The sequence below is a fragment of the Rhinolophus sinicus genome, linkage group LG05 (genome assembly GCF_036562045.2).
Source record: "Rhinolophus sinicus isolate RSC01 linkage group LG05, ASM3656204v1, whole genome shotgun sequence".
In the NCBI taxonomy this organism is placed as follows: Eukaryota; Metazoa; Chordata; class Mammalia; order Chiroptera; family Rhinolophidae; genus Rhinolophus; species Rhinolophus sinicus.
The window spans coordinates 66,502,813-66,519,821 of NC_133755.1; the positions used below are offsets into that span (position 1 = coordinate 66,502,813).

At 40.5% G+C, this 17,009-nt stretch overlaps 1 protein-coding gene across 8 annotated transcripts in view; it reads right to left on the reverse strand.

The window, feature by feature from the left end:
- The window catches only part of AFF3 (ALF transcription elongation factor 3), a 543,284-nt gene that overhangs the window by 93,433 nt on the left and 432,842 nt on the right, over positions 1 to 17,009 (reverse strand). For all 8 annotated transcript variants that reach the window (XM_074332383.1, XM_074332377.1, XM_074332384.1 and 5 more), the window contains one exon: positions 16,685 to 16,736. In XM_074332383.1, the coding sequence (XP_074188484.1) occupies positions 16,685 to 16,736 (52 nt within the window). The remainder of the gene's footprint in view (positions 1 to 16,684; positions 16,737 to 17,009) is intronic.

Sequence of the window (17,009 nt, forward strand, 5' to 3'; positions counted from 1 at the left end):
TTCCAAATATTGCTATGGCTTCTGTGTGGCGAATGGATTTGGGCAGGAAGGCACAAATTTTGAGGTTGTTGCAGTAATCCAGGCAAGAGAAGTGCATGGTAGCACTGGAGATAGAGTTTATGTTACATTTTGGAGTCAGAATGGAGGAAATTCATGATTGACTGGAGGTGGCAGGCCAGGGGAGGTGGCAGGAATGAGTCCCAGGTTGCAGCCTGAGACCCTGGTATGAATGGAGAGCCATTGACTAGGATGGGCAAGATTGGGGCAGGAGCAGGGGGCAAAGGTAGTGTTTAATTTTGGGTGTGTGAAGTCCCAGTTGCTTCCAGGACGTTCAAATGGACATGTTGAATAGTAGATAGTAGGATACATGAGACTGCATCTGTCAAGTGCCAATGAAGTACAAAACATCAATATATTGTTAACAAATACGTCATAAAAAAGGAGATATAAGAATTAATTTTCTGGATCTATATTTTTGCTACCATTCTAAGAGAAGTAGTTTTAGGGTTCAAGTGGTTGGAAAGCATCTTTGTTTCTCCATTTCATATACATGTAACCTCCATCTTTGCTAGTCACAGTGTCAGGTTTATTATACTAACAATAAAGGTGGCACCTCTATAGCAGGGATTTTAATCATTTTGTTCCACTTGTGTTAGCTTCTGTATCCACATTCAATTACTTGAATAAATGCCATCACAAATGGCCTAATCTTAAGCCATTTGAGTTTTGCTGTTATTGAGGCATGCTGGGAAATTTAGATCGAATCCCGTATCTTTGTAGGAATTCTGTTTGAGAAGGCCTCACTTTTTTTCTTGCCATTCTTCTTAAGTTTAGACTCGTATTTATTAATTTATTTCCCTCTTTAACTTCCTTCTACATCTACTAACGCATTTTAGGTTTCATTAACTTAACTTTAATGTGGTTGATTTTCATTTGAGTCCTAGTTAATGAACCTCTGAACTTTTTGTGTTATGAGCTTCCATTTGGTGTTTTTCAATCCATTCAGTAACAGGTACAAGACAAAGGAAGGAGTCTTATTCTCTATTTTTTTCCTCTGTAATAATGAGTACTCTGCATTTTTAGATTTCCTAGAAATGCTGTCTAGGAAGCATTTTGTTCAGTAGACTTTGACCTTATTCTGTTCTCTGCAGGGGTCAGGCTGAGTCAGGGGTGACAATATAATTTATCATCCATATAAAAATGTTTTTGAGAGAGAAAGGGGGTGCTAACTAGTTTGGGGCTAGAGGCAACGAGAAAACACTGTTTTTCTGAGCACACTGGGCTGTTTGGCTGCTCTACTAACAACTACTCTGTGCAACTATAAGTAAAATCAGGATGAGAAAATAGGATTGCAGAGGCTGAGGAACTTGTCAATAAAGAAAGCAAAATTAATATATGGTGATAGAAAGAGAACTGACTCTGGGTGGTGAACACACAATGTGAGATATTGATGATGTATTACAGAATTGTCCATCCGAAATCTATGTAATTTTACTAACAACTGTCACCCCAATAAACTTTAATTTAAAAAAAATTGAAAAAAAAAAAGAAAGCAAACAGCTGAATGGGGTGGACAAATTACTCTGATTCTTGATGTCTCCGTAAGTCAAGACAATGCTTATGCCATTTTCCCATTCTGTCTCCAGCTGCTCCTCCCTTTAGATTCTGCCTATAAGTGTTCATTGCTCACTCAACCTTTTGCGGACCTTCCTCTCTCTCAACTCCTTGTCTAGAACATGGACCAGCACTGGGTTCTTTTCTTTCTTGAGGAGTTTGCCATCTGCTTCATGAGAATTTTAGTCTTGGCTCCTCAAGTCCCTTGAAGGCAGAGATCCTAGCTCATTCCCAGCCCCCCGGCCCTGCCCCCCATCAGAAAGAGCTTCCTCATGACTGACAACACTCAGAGTGTGATTCACAGGCAGGATATGAGGAGGTAACTTCTGCAGATGACGACAATCACTACTATTTGCCATGGCTCCAATTGGCTGAAATGCATTTTTTTCCCTCTCAGCTGTATATTCATTCTCCATTTTACTTTTTTAAAAACTAGGGTACACTTTCATCTTTGGAGAAACTTTGACTAGTTTTTTTCCCCTGGATTGCTTAGATTTGTTTATGTCTACCAAAAAATTGATAAGTGATAAGCATTTATTGAGCACCTATTATATCCTATGGAAATGCTGATTAGGGTCAGCAATACCGGATGAAGTTTGCCTCGATAACATTATCTCATCATTTGGATCCTGTTACCAACTGACTGACTTGGGGGCCTTGTTTGAGGTCAGACTGTCCGTGATGGTCCTAATTTAGCAACTCATGCCTAAGAGGGATTAAGAGCATTTCCAGGACATTTTCCTCACGAGACACACTATGAACAAGTTGTGACATCTGTTGTGTGGCCCCCTCTGCTTCCAGGCCCTGGAGGTTTTGGCCACTTTGATTTAGGGGTGTGTGTAAACCTGGAATCCTGTTGAGCTACCGTGTTTCCCCGAAAATAAGAGCGGGTCTTATATTAATTTTTGCTCCAAAAGATGCATTAGGGTGTGTTTTCAGGCGGTATCTTATTTTTTCATGTACAACAATCTACATTTATTCAAATACAGTCATGTCGTCTTCTTCTGGAACATTGTCATAATGTAATAAATGCGTCTGTCTGGCTGACGATCTTAACTGGGGCTTATTTTTGGGGTAGGTCTTATTTTTGGGGAAACACGGTAGTAAGGTAGTGGTGGTCCTGACAAATAGGATGTGTTCTCTGATAAGCAGGATGTCTTCCTCCGTTCCCTGGCCTTTAACAACAGCTCTGATTTAGAGGTATGTGTAAGCCTGGAATCCTATTGGGCAGCTGCAAGGGGTCTTGACTCAAGTAGGAGCTGCAGCAAGGGGTTTTCTCACTGGGGTTAAGTCTCTCCTCCTGCTCATTTCTATCCACCCACCTAACCCATTACCATCACAAATGAAAATGTTGGGCAGCTGTTAGGACTTAGGAGAAAGAAGGGAAAGGTGTGGGGACAACGTGAGCACGTCATGGGTCTGTACCCCATCCACAGTAACTAACATCAGACTACTTCCAGAGGGGCTGGGGCTCCACTTTGGAAGATATAAGACACCCTAGATGGTGGGCCACACTGGCTGCCACAAGGGCAACGCTATGGGTCAGAGGGTCCCAGTGGGTTCCTGGAGGTCTGTGGGGCAGGGAGACTGGTGTGGGAGTGGTAAGAAGTCAGTCTGCAGTGCAAGGATGATGGTATGAAGACCCATGGCCATGCGTGAGGCTATTAGTGTTCGCCACAGCGTAGGGGGCGTGTAGAAGTAAGCTGGGTGACATCCAGCCCCAGGCCAGGTCGTGGGGAGCAAGTGGTACTTCAGGAGATGTGGCATCGTCGTCCCATTGGAAGTAGCTGTTTCCACCTGGGCAGCTGGACACTTACCCCATACAAGGCACGATGTAGGGAGGGTAGATACCAGTTTCTTGAGGACAGGAAGTGGGTACTGATAACATTATTGAACAGCCCTTGGTACAAGTTCTAACCAACAGCTCAGGGCACACAAATGCTTGACAAATATAATATCACCAGATGACCAAGCCCTAATGGTGCTTCTCCTGAGCCCCTGATGGGTAATGTATTAGCCTTCATCTCATCCATTCACTCAATTTGATCTCATTCCAAAATCCTTGTTACAGAGAATGAGAACTAAAAAACTGGGCTTTAGTCTTTAACATAGGCTCTAATGTTTATTCAAGCTTCTGTTACTACAGTGAAAAACCAAGCATTCTGTTTTTTTTTTAAGGAATGAACAACAGTATTTTGCTTTTACATAGCTACCACCATCCTTCAATTGTCAATTACCCTTTTAGGTCAAAGGACCTGACAAATCTTTGCTAAACTATTATTTTGTTAAAAACCCAAACAGCACCCTCTATGAAACTGCTTTCCTTACAAGAAATTAAATTTTTCCTTGTTGTGTTTTTCAGCAACAGCTTCTATCAAGGTACAAAATAGGTGACTATTTGGAGCCCCCACTGGACAGGTGGTAAATTACCAGTCTCTAACCTTCTGTTCCAAACATAAATATTTTGTCCTCCTAAAGAATATGTTCACAAAACTATGTTCAGTCCCCATTAATTATGGTCTTGGTTCTTTTGTTACCTATGTTCTCAAAATATTTGGTTGCTTTGAGAGAGAGAGTTGACAGTTATGCAGAGAACAATGCGTAACATCTAGCCCAAACCCTTCAGATTTCAAACTTCATCTGCGTCGTATACATGTGACACATAATCAGGGGTATGAGTTTAAATTCCAGACCCCTAATTTTTATTATAATTTTCAATTGTCCAAGTGTTATATGTTCATTATAAGAAAAAGGAATTAGTATATATACCAAGCAAAACCCAAAAACCAACAAACCAAAACAGAAAACAACCTCCATTTCACCGCTGGGGTGACAGCTACCACTAGCAGATTGGTGTGACTCTCTCCCTATTTCACCTGTAACCCAAATACTTCAGGGCTGTCTTGGGGCCAGTCTGAGCGTGGTGTTGCATGGAGAGAAACACAAAAATGCTATGAAATCCTTGAAAAATAAGTACCAAAGATTCTTGACAAGCGAGGGTCAAGGGGGTGTAGGCTGTTAACACCCTGTAGAACACCCTCAGAATTTTCTTTACTCAGCTGACTTCTCACCATGGGGCAGTGCCTTGTCTCCTTCTCCTCTCTCTGCCTCCTCCTCACTCTCTCCTCTAAACCACCAGTCTCTCCTCCTCCTCCCACCTTCTAGATCCAGTCTTCTACAACTAGCTCCTCGCCTTCTCTTATATACATCAATTGTCTTGTAGATGATGGTGGCTATTTAAAAGCAAAATATCTCATAGTATTTTCTGTCAATCTATGGTAGTATTTTTGTCCGGGTACATTAAGATATTAGAACAGAGGTTCAGTAAAGTTGGCTGGCTCACAGTTACAAAGCTGGTATGTGATGGAATCAGGCCGGCGAGGCCCCATGGCACACCCAGCCTGGCCTCGGTCTCACTGGACTATTTGGGCAGAGGGCGAAGGGAAGGGGACCAGATGAATTTTGAATAATGCCAGTCTCAGTGTGAAGAGGACCAGTGGGACCCTGAGTGGATGCTAACACACACAGGGCAAACTTTCTCTGGGGCTAAAGAAGAGGAAGCATAGGCGCCATGTCTTACGTATTTGCAAAGGAGATGGGAGGGATTCAGGTTTCTGAGTAGAATTTCTGTTCCTTAAGAGGTTTATAGGTGGAAATGTATTGTCTATCTCAGAGCCTGCCCAAAACTCCTGGGGGAAGAATTCTTTTTACCCCTGGGCTCTGCTTGACAGGACTACACTAAAGGAAGTGCCTGCCAGGGTCAGGTCCGGGCAGCACAGAGATTGCTGAGGCTTCCTCAGGCAAATGGGGCAAATCCACAGCTAACGTTGGGTGATGGTGGAAGATCTAAGCTGGGTGGTCAAGTCTCAGAATTGGGAGAGGGACAGAAAAATGTAGACTCTGGGACAGCATGTTGGCAAGGCAACAGTGCTTCCACGTGAGGGAGTGTGCCTGTGCAGTGTGCAAGCACTTGTCCAGCATCTACATTTTCAAAGTGAAAGCAAACACACCATAGTAACCATTGCAGCTAATGATGGCTGAGCTGCTTGGAAATACTCTACAGGGAGCGTGTGGATTTAAAATCCTGGTTCTTGGGAAAAGAAGGGCAAATTGGGGTTTGGAAGTTGATGTGCTCTAAGCCCTGCAGGCTGGCCCATGGCTCTGGGGCCTGCCATCACCACACGCTCCTGGAACTCATCTCGTAGGCCAGACCCTGAGCACCGCCAACATGATGATGGCCTGTTCGTGACGCTCATCTCTGGCACAGCAGGTGGATACTGGGTTTAGTCACTTCCCACTTGGTTGCGTTTGCCAAATGCCTCTTGGAGCTCTTAACCAAGTCCTTATGTGACCTCGATATGATGCTTTGGTGGAATCCCACTCACTTTCCGTGGGTCTCGGTAGGTGGTTGATTATTTTGAATGCAAACGGAGCCCAAGTTGTGGAATGCAAATGTTACTTTGTATAAAGACAAGATGGAAGTGACATAAATGTTTTGATTTGTTAAATATGCAACCAGTGTTTGAAGAACTAAAATCTAAATCTGGCTTTATGTTTCACTTAAACATCTCTTTCACTCAGACAAAATAGTGATGTTTGAAGGTAAAAACAGGTTTGTAATGGTTAGGAAAGATTCTCATAATTGTGCCTTGCAAATCAATTACATAATATTAGAGAAAGCTGAACCAGTTGAGATTATTTTATTACTGGTGTTAGAATGTTCACCTCTCAAGTGACCACTGCTTTATGGTTTATGCATGAAAGTGTTTTCACATATAATATGTTGTAACCACATTCTCTTCCTTGACCTGCTTGGACTTTTAAGAGTGAAGAACAGGTTGAATGGGAAGGTACCCAGAGACAGGTTGCTGACCTAGATCCCCCGGAGAGAGATTCTGGCTCATCGCACTCCCACACTTTTCTCGTGTGGAGAGGACCACGTCTGGCTGCCTGCCGTTTCAGGGGCTGTCTGGTCCACCTCTTAAAGATAGTCTTGTTTCAGTCTGTTGGCTGCAGATCTGGTCAGGAGGGAACTGGGAAGTGCCAAGGGGTGCTGCATTACCACAAATGATTGTGCTTCTTGTAGAAAGAACAGGCTGGGAGAGTCTCCTGAGAAAATGTGCTCATGAGATAACCAGCCCACCTGGAGAAGGTATGGGAAAACACAAACAAAAACAAAACTTTCCAAGTGCCTATCTGGACCGAACACCTGAATGATTCGGGTAAATCCTTTACTATACGAAGCCAGCCAAGCCTGGACCTGAGTGATAGCATATACTCCAAGGAGCATCCATTCTTGAATGGCTCCCCTTCTGAAAAAACTATTGAAGAAAAAACCCACTAAAGTCACAGGACATAAACAGCAATGTCCCCTGGAGGGAGAATTCCACTTCCTCTGCCAACCAGCAGCCCTGCTGGCAGTTGTATCTGAGAAGAGCATGCCTATCAATAAATGATGCATGGCCCTTCTTCTGTCTTCCCAACGGAGAGTCTATAGTTTGGAGGTACCGATATGCACCATTAACAAAAACTTGGCTTAGCTTAAAAAATTTATCTCCTTCCATGAATTCTTCAACTTAACAAAGCAATGATTCTCCGTTTTTTTATTCATTATATGTTTGCCCAAATTTAATGGATCATCTTTTACTTGTATATAATTTTCCAGATTTCCACTCGGGGTCCTCAGACTGAGATTAGTCACAATCAAACCTACATAAAGGAGGCATGAGAAAATGTTTCAGGCAACAGGATGTGGGCCTTTGTACATCTGTGCTTGGTGACATTTAAGCTGGCCGACCATTTCAATTTTGGAAACTGCAGCTCATGAACATGAAAAAAAAAGGCAAAAAGGCAATTACATTTTTGTGTATCTCCACCTATGCGAGTGCTTTTTACAAACATTTATAGAGTGGCATGATATAATACAATTGGCCACCTTAAGAGAATTTTGCATTTGCTTCTGGTGACAGTAACATTTTATTTATAAAATATGATTACTTAACTAAGTTTTAGGACTTAGAGAAAGAAACGAAACCCTTCTGCTGAATGTGTGGGTTTCACTGATTGTGACTGAAGGTTCAAATGTATGATCACTTCATATACAGATGACAGATCTGATAGGCAATAGTTTTCAATTAGAGTTACTATTGTTTTTATATTAAAAGTAAATAAATTTGTCAGTATCATGAAATTGGGTATCTAGTTTAGGCAAAACATTGATGCAAGATTAAAAATAAACTACTTTTTTTGGGGGTCTATTTTGCTATGAGGTTTACTATATGTAATACTATATACTTATTCTGTATAGTCATCGAGGGAAGGGCATTTCCTGGCACTTAAAGTTTACTTTAAATTTTTCAGGTTAAATTATCATAGTCTATATTACTAATGTGTAAATTCATCAGGACCAACAAGCCAGCATCTTGCATTGCAATGTTTGATGCTTTGTAGGCATTCAAGATTATTCTCAGAATGACTTTTACATAAAAATTTTCTACCTCATGTTTGGCTACAAATCACATCTACAAAACCGTTCATTTCTAACGCGGGACAAACTGCATTTTGGAGCCTTGCCCCTCAAACCTGGTCCTGATTACTGCTTCCACTCCTGTTTATATAATTCTCTACAATGTTGGCAGGATTCAAGAGCACATACCAGGGTGTTGGCTTTTAATGAATCTCCTGGGATGTGAATGTCAGGCTGACTGGATGAACTCTGGCCACAAATCCCAGACAAGCACAATGACTCTATTTATTCAGACTTGGCCGCCTGAATGCAGATTGACTCTGTGGGTAATAAATTTTCACAGGCCAAGAACTTCAGCATCCAGCAAGCTGATCCCGAGAAGAAAAATGCACCCAGGGAAGTGCAGTTGGGCTGCAAAAGCCTCCAATGTTTTTATTCCACGTCTGCGTATCATCCAGCTAATTCGTTTGGCTGATGATTGACATGCACACCCAGAGGTTCTTTTTAAAAGCTCTGCTTTCTGTTATGCAGTTGTCAGACGAGAAAGGAACAAGGGTAAAAATGAACAGCGCCCATTGTGGTGGTCAATCGCTTTCAATATTACGCCCCAAAGTGATGTTCGTTACCCAGTGACCTCTATGGTAAAGAGCAGGGAACTGACACAGGAATGTTCCTTGTGCCTCTCCACCAGAAACCCAAGGTAACAAAAAGCAAGAAGAAGAGTAATTCAGTACTCAGAGCAACCTCACCTACAATCCTGACATCTCGATGCAGCCAGGCTCTTAATTCATACTCAGATGCTTGTCGAGAGACCCAATTAGTACTCCGTGCATTAAAATAAGAAGAATTGGCCCTTTAACTTGAAGATTTATGTTAACTACCTAGATCTCTATTAAATTAATCATGCTCTCCAAATATTGATTGGGGATTAAAAGGGAACATTTCTTCATGGCAGGAAGTAAATTATGCCAGTAGGAGAATTTCCCTGTACAGATGCTATCCAGTGATCACGGCCTGCAACATTACAATTGTCAGTTTAAGTGGATAAACCATGCTCATTTGAAGAGAAAAATGCAGTTCTATAATTAAAATGAAAAGACTGCCTAATATGTGTGGATAATGTAATTACTGGAAGCTGCAGGCACATACGTAGCCATGCAATTTGGATCCTGCTCCCTCACTTTCCCTGAGCTTGTGTATTTGCCATCTCTGAAACAGTCTGCAGCTGACACTATCTAGGCTGCTCCTTGTTGGGAGCCTTAATCCCGTGTCCCTCTGCTTGTGCTGTAATAATTTCATCTAGGTATCTGCTGTGTCCAACCTCCCAAGCTTACCCTCACATGACAGGGAAGACATGCAGTATATAATGCATCTCTCTCCTCTAAATCCATTTTTAAAACTCCTTTAGGGACTTAGTACCTTTAGGAAAAATTTTGTCTTAAACCTTCTAATTTCTTCATATTCTCCCAGGGAAATGCTGGCCTTTGGACTTGTTAAAACCAAGAGTGACCGAAAAGGGGATTAAACAAAGTACTGCATGTATCACGTGTCCTCATTCACCCAGACAAACAAGAAAACCAATTCTCACATCATTTGTCCTATTTCCGGGATGAACCCCATCGACTATGAAAATTATAGGAGCAAATATGAGAATATGCTTCCATTTCCATTATATCTCCAAACTTTCTGGGTAAATCCTGTCACAATCCCTGCTCTAGAGGTTACAAAGTTCTGCTTTCCTTGAAAGGGAAGGCTGTGGAGAAACCCATTCTCCTGGTTTTGGAGACTTCTGTTTGAGGTAACATCTGACAAGTCACAACTTCAATACAGCTTGGCATTAAGCATATTAAAGAAGCAACGACAGACATTTCCATGGAGATTGAATAGACGTTTTTCTCCTCAATAGATAGATTACTTGTACATTAATCTATATAGCCAACTTATGCTTTTATCTTCCCAGCCAACAACTTGATCTTTGAATGAGACTAATTTGAAAAATCACAGTGTTCAGTAAAAGAAAGAGAGGTAGAGCAAAAGTCATCTTTGATATTGGACAATGGGCAGCAGGAAATATTCTCAGTTCATCTCAGCCCTATGCATTTACTTACTCATGCATCCATTCAGCAAGTACTTAGCTCCTCTACTCTGCCCGACACAGCCCCCCACAGGAAACACTCAGTCTTGTTGGTATGGATAGATATCTTAAAAACTCAACACAACACACAACTAGAATTATGAGGAGACTTAAGAAGAAGGGTTAAGGTTATTGTGAGAAGGCCTAACCAGGGGAGGATCCTTGAAGAAGTGAAACATAGGCTGTACTTACTAGATAAGTAGGTGTTGGTTGGGGAAAAAAAATGAAGGAATCGAGGACTTGGCGGCTATGAGACACCTGAGTTGGAGGAGCTGAAAGAAGGCCCGTGTGGTTGAAGGGCCATGAATTAGCTCAATGTTAAGTGACGGGGAAGAAGTGGGTGAAGCCATACTATGGGCTCTGGATTCTTACCCCAAATGGAATGGGAAATGTATTTAAGATTTTAGATAAAAAAATGACTTGATCTGATTTACATTTTTAAAAGATCACTGCGAGAAGAGTTGTATTTTAGAGAGGGATGTAAAGAAATATGCTAGTGTCTACTAGACTGGTTTAGATTAGCCAGGATGGACTAATATTTAATTTTGGAGGTTAAATTTATAGGATTTAGAGATAAAATTAAAATTTAAGTGAGGAAGAGGAGTTGTCAAAGATGAGCCCAATGTTTCTAGGCTTGAACTACTGGGCATCTGGCAGAACCACTTTTAAAAATGGAAACAATTACTAGAGGCAGATATCTGTGTGTAGGTGGATGAGAGGTGGTAAAGACCAGAAGTTCATTTTGGCACAAGTTGAATGGGAAATATTTGTGAGACATCTAAGGTCTGTGAGACATCCAATGTCTGTGAGATATTCAGGTAGGTCTGAAGTTCAGAAGAGAGGTCTGTGCTGATGATATAACTTTAGAAATAGTAAGCATATACAAATTGAAGGTCATCGGAATGGATGAGATCATCTAAAGAGAGAGAAAGTGGAGAAAAGAAATCAGGGATAAATCTGAAAAGCTCCAACATTTGAGATTGGATAGAGGTGAAGGAGTCAGCAAAGAAGCCTGAGAAGAAACTGTAAGAGGGCTAGGAAATAAACCAGAAGAGTTTGGTGTAAGACACCCAAAGAAAAGTGGGTGACCAATAGTTTCCAGTGATGTACGTCTTCTGGTGAGATGACAGACTGAAAGAATTCAGCACGTTGAGGTCTGTGGAGGTCACTGTTGACCCAACAAGTAGTTCTGGTGGACAGGTGGGGCAAAAGGAGTAAAGGGAATATGACCCCAAGTAACTGAGAGGAAGTGGGATGGATTTTAGATAAGAGGAAGGCAGTGTTTTCAGTACTAGGAGGGAAGGAAGAGGATGAGTGAGGATAAAGGTGGTTCTGTGAACCTGGTTATGGGAAGATAAGGATTTCCAGTTAGGTGCCAGTCAGCCCTGGTAGGCAGTAGGGAAATAAAGATGAATAAGATACAGACTAAAATTTAGGTTGCTCACCCAAGAAGTCAGAAAGCTAGAAAATCAAATCCCATGTTATCCACATATTATCAATTATATGATGGAGGTACTTATAGGATACCAAGAGAGAAAACTTGTAAAATGCCATCACCAGTGAACTGTTATAAGTTATGTATATGTAATACAAAACATAGAACAGGCACTAAAAAGCTACACAAAGAGATACACTCAAAAACACTATAGATAAATAAAAATGGAATTCTACACAATGTTCAAGGAACCTACTGGAAGCCAGGAAAAAGAAAGTAGGAAAAAAAAAAAGAGAGAGAGCACAAACAGAAAACAAACAATAAAATGGCAGACTTAAGCCCTAATGTAGCAATAATTACATTAAATGGAAATGGTCTACATACATCAATTAAAAGATAGACGTTGGCAAAGTGGATAAAAAAATAGGATGATTCCATGCTGTCTATAGAAACTCATTTCAAATATAATGATATAGGCAGGTCGAAAGTAAAAGAATGGAAATAGTTACATTATGCAAACATTCATTAAAAGAATGCAGCAGTGGCTATATTGATCAAGTAGACTTCAGAACAACAAAATTACCAGAGATAGCGTGGAATATTACAATGATAAGAGGGTCAATCAAACAAGACGACAAAGAAATCCTGAATGTTATACACCAAATAACAGAGCTGCAAAATATGTGATACAAAAACTGATAGAATGGAAAGGTAAAGTAGACAAATTGACACTTATATCAGAGACTTCAACACTCCTCTATCCAATGATTGATAGAGCAAGTAGACAGAAAATCAGCAAGGATATAGATAACTCAACGACATTAATCAACAGGATCTAATTGATATTTATGGAACACACCACCCAACATCAGCACAATACACATTCTTTCAAGTGAGCACAAAACAGATATCAATATAGACCATGTATTGGGTCATAAAAAAATAATAAATTTATAAGAATTGAAATCAGACAGAATGCATTCTTTGACCACAATGGACCAAACTAGAAATCAATAAAAGTAAGATTACAGGAAATCTCCAAATATGTGGAAATAAAACAACACATTTCTAAATAATCTATGTGCCAAAAAGGAAGTCTCCCTAAACTGAATGACAGTGAAAATACAGCATATCAAAATTTGTGGGACCCAGTTACAGCAGTGCTGAGAATGAAATGCATAGCACTAAATGCTTACATTATAAAACAGGACAAGTCTCAAATCGATAATCTAAGCTTCCTCCAGAAACTAGAAAAAGAACAGCAAAATGAATCCAAAGCAAGCAGAAGGAGAAATAATAAAGATAGGAAATCAATGAAATTGAAAGCAGAAAAACTGATAGAGAATGTCAATGAAGCAAAAAGCCAGTTCTTTGAAAAGATCAATAAAATTGATAAACCTCCAGTAAGACTGACAAAGACAAAAATAAAAAAGGTCAGTATGAAGAATGAAACAGAAGCTATCACTATAGCCCCAGAGACAGGGCAATAAAGAAATACAGCTCTACACACATAAATGTGACGACTTAAATGACACGATGGACTAATTACCGTAAGAGCATATACTACCGTCACCTACCAATGTGAAATAACCTGAAGAGTTAATAGCCTTGAACTATTAAAAAAATAGAATTTGTGAGTTTTTAAAATCTCCAGGCCCACATGGTTTCAATGGAGAATTCTGTCAAACATTTAAAGAAGAATTAACATTAATTTTATACAATATCTTCAAGACCAGGAAGAGCAGGGCACTTCTCAATTCATTGTACAAGCCAGTATTTCCCTTTTACTGAAACCAGAGAAATACAAAAAAGAAACCTTTGGGACAATATCCCTCATGAACATAAAAAGACAAACGTGAGGCTATAGAATAACTGGAATTCCGTTACATTACTGGTGGGAATGCCAACCGTACAACCACTTTGGAAAATGGTTTGGGATAATCTACATAAGTTGAACACGCACACACCCTACGGCCTAGTATTTCTACTGTTGGGCACAGACCCAACAGAAGTGTGCCCATCTGCTCACCAAAAGATGTGTACAGGGAGGTTAATAACAGCACAATGCTAATAGCCCCAAACAGCCTCGTGCCACCAGCAGAATAGGCACAGCTTACGGTACAGACACAGAATGAAATACGATCCAGTAATAAAATGAACGAACGTCAATGACATGGAACCTAGATGAGTCTCACAAAGATACCGTGGACTAAAAGAAGCCAGAAATAAGAGCGCACCTCTGAAATAATGATGCCTCTGATATACAGTCCCCAAACAAGCAACGTTATGGCGTTAGAAAACAGAAGGGGTTATTCTCCTGAAGGGTGGTGACTGGAAGGGGACACAGGAAACCTGAGAGGTTGGTCATGTCTGTATCTTGCTCTGGGGCTGGGTACATGGGTACTTTAGTTGTAGTGTGTGATTTATGAATATTCATTAAGTTGTATCCTTGGGTTATGTGCTTTTCTCTCTGTATGTCTTATTCAATTATAAGTTGACTAAAAGAGGGGGGAAAAAGCCTGTTGGATCTGGAGACATGAAGATAACAGGTGAGCACAAGTTCAGAGGGAGTGGCCAGGCTTTGGGGACCTCACATCAATTCCTGTTTTACAAATGGTGACACTGGAGCAGAGAGCAGTTTAGGGACTGGGCCAAAGTTGCAAAGCTACTGAGTAGCAGGCAAATATTTGAGCCCAGGGAGCAGGGATGCTGAGCCAGTGCTTATCTATGAAACTACCGTGTTTTTATCTCTGAGAGCACAAAGGCAATAATGACGAAGAAAATATTAGGCAGCAGAGTCTGAGGCTACTTTAGGAAGGACAGGCAGGTGTAGCAACTTGACACTTTCATGGATGTCTCTTTATCACAGTGGCTGTACAGGCCAGCGACCAATGTTCACAAGGATGACCAGGTATCATGTAAGAAAAACAGTTTAGTATACTATGTTTACCAAGACAGGGAAACATACAATATATTTTTGAAAGGCTTTGGGTTCAAAAGTATAGTTAGGGATAAACTCTGATTATATTAGAAAAAAATCATTTGTGTTAATTGTTTGTAGCTCCCAATGCCAGAGAAATGCAGTGTGTGTTTGTGTGTTGCACGTGTGCATGGGCTCCATGCACTCTTTCAGGCCACATGTATATTTTGGTCTTGGAGAGAAAAACAAACAACTGTATTGTTAGTCTTTTTGAGAAGCATAGGAATTATGGATCTGTGATTAGGCCAGGGGATAATTATAGGCCAGAGCTGGATAACTTAATATAATTAGTGGTAGCCCAATTACTGAAGCTACCACAGAAAACCACTGTGTGCGGCCCTAATTAAAAGAGGAGATTACTGGATAAAAGTCATTGGTTCTGTCAGCTGCTTTCATTGCAGAAGGTGGGAAGGTGCACACACACAGGAACCAAATGCAAGAATAAAGGATCTGACCTGTATATTCACAACACAATGTTATCAATGGCTGCAGACTGGAAAGACATCACTGCTAAAGGCAGATGAGCCAACTAAAAGTTCTTGCTGCCTTCGAGAACGTGTCTAATGCATCCTCGACAAGTAGTTTTTTAAAACTGAGTTTGCAGTGGAAATGTTTCCTGGAAATAACTCAGGAGATTCTGTCCAAATTTAGAAAGGCTTTCTGAATGAAACAGCATGCAAATCCCTCTTCTAATAGAAAGTGTACACAAGCTATACGTTGGTCGTGACTTCACCCACAATGCACCTATTTGAACCTCTCCTTGGGGAAACAGACACACACAGAGATGAAATCACTTGCTTATCATCACTTAGATGAGGAACCAAAGTGAGGCGTGAAGTTGTTCTCCCTTTCTAGCAACATAGCTGTATTATGGATAGCAGAGTGCCCTGATGCATGTACCTAGCGTGAGTGAATCCATCTCGAAACCCAAGACCTGAGCCAGTCTCCTCGCTTAGTAACCTTCCTTCCCTTGGTGTTTACTCTGTGTGTCAATGCAGTTTCCAGATTCACCGAGTTCCAGCTCATGTCCAGTCCCTTCTTTGGTGTCCAACCTTCTCCCACAAGGTGAGCAGACACTTCTGTGAGCTCTCAGCCACCTGCTCAGATGCTCTTCCTGGAAATTTTCTTTGACTTATTTCACCTCTGTACACTCTCTCTGTGCATTATTTGCATTCGCATGTCAAGATAGCTGCAAGTATTCCATGATGCCTCTATATAAAACTCTTCCAAGATCAACTGAATACACAAGTGTCTTGTACTGCATCTAAAAATGACTCATAAAAAACTTCTCTGAATCGTCTTTATACCTCTCACATTTATCCAAACCTGACAAAATACAATACAGGTAATGAGAAAAAGGAGACAGAAGTGTCGGAAAATCTGTCTTTAGTGTTTTCAAACTGGTTTTAAAATACAAACATTTCCTGAAGTGCAGAGGTGAAAGTGATGAATGTTAAGTGGATATTTTTTCACCTTAACTCACTGATCAGAAGAATATTTATAAACCCCGACTCATGTCTCGAGCTGATAAATGGTTTATTTCAAGCTCATTTATCATTTAAGACAAACATGCCATTCTGAGCACGATTATTTTTTATTCATCATTTTAGCTCACCTTTACGGTTGCTTCTTCTCAAAGTTAATAATATCTGTATAAGACTTCTAAGACTTCTCAATATTTAATGCTTACAGCTTGTCTGTTGCATGCCAATGAGCTTAAGATTACAGGTTTGATTTCCAGAAGACCAGTTAGGTTTTCAAAAAAGGAGGCTCTATTTCACGTTGAAGCCTGCCCCCAGTCAGCTTCTTCATAAATAGCTGTTATTAGTTTCTAGGCCATAAAAAGCACAGAATTACAGTTTCAAGGGAAATTAAGGCCAAGATATTTTAACTGACTGGCACAATGGCATAGAACCTCGTAATAAGCAGAGGACACCCAGCACCCTAGAGCATGACAAGTCGGTATTTGTATGACTCAGTTAATACCCAGGAAAGCCTACCAGGTTAATGTCATCAAGTCACATTCAAACAACACAACAGAAAAGATAATCTTACCTGTTCATTGTCCTCTTCATCACTACTTAGCTTAAGGTCATCTTCTAGCATTCTGAAAGAAGAAACAAAGAGGTACAGAAACTTAGCAAATGCAAAACAATTTAGCACCAAAATATTTTTATTAGAGCAATGTTTGAGCAATAAGTCTATTTGATTTCCTAATTAAAAATTTGTTCCTTTTAGACAGGTTGGCCCCTGTCACCAGTGTTATTCAACATAGTATTGGAAGTCCTCGCCAGAGCAATCAGGCAAGAGAAATAAATAAAAGGCATCTGAATTGGGAATGAAGAAGTCAAATTGTCACTTTTTGCAGATGACAGGATTC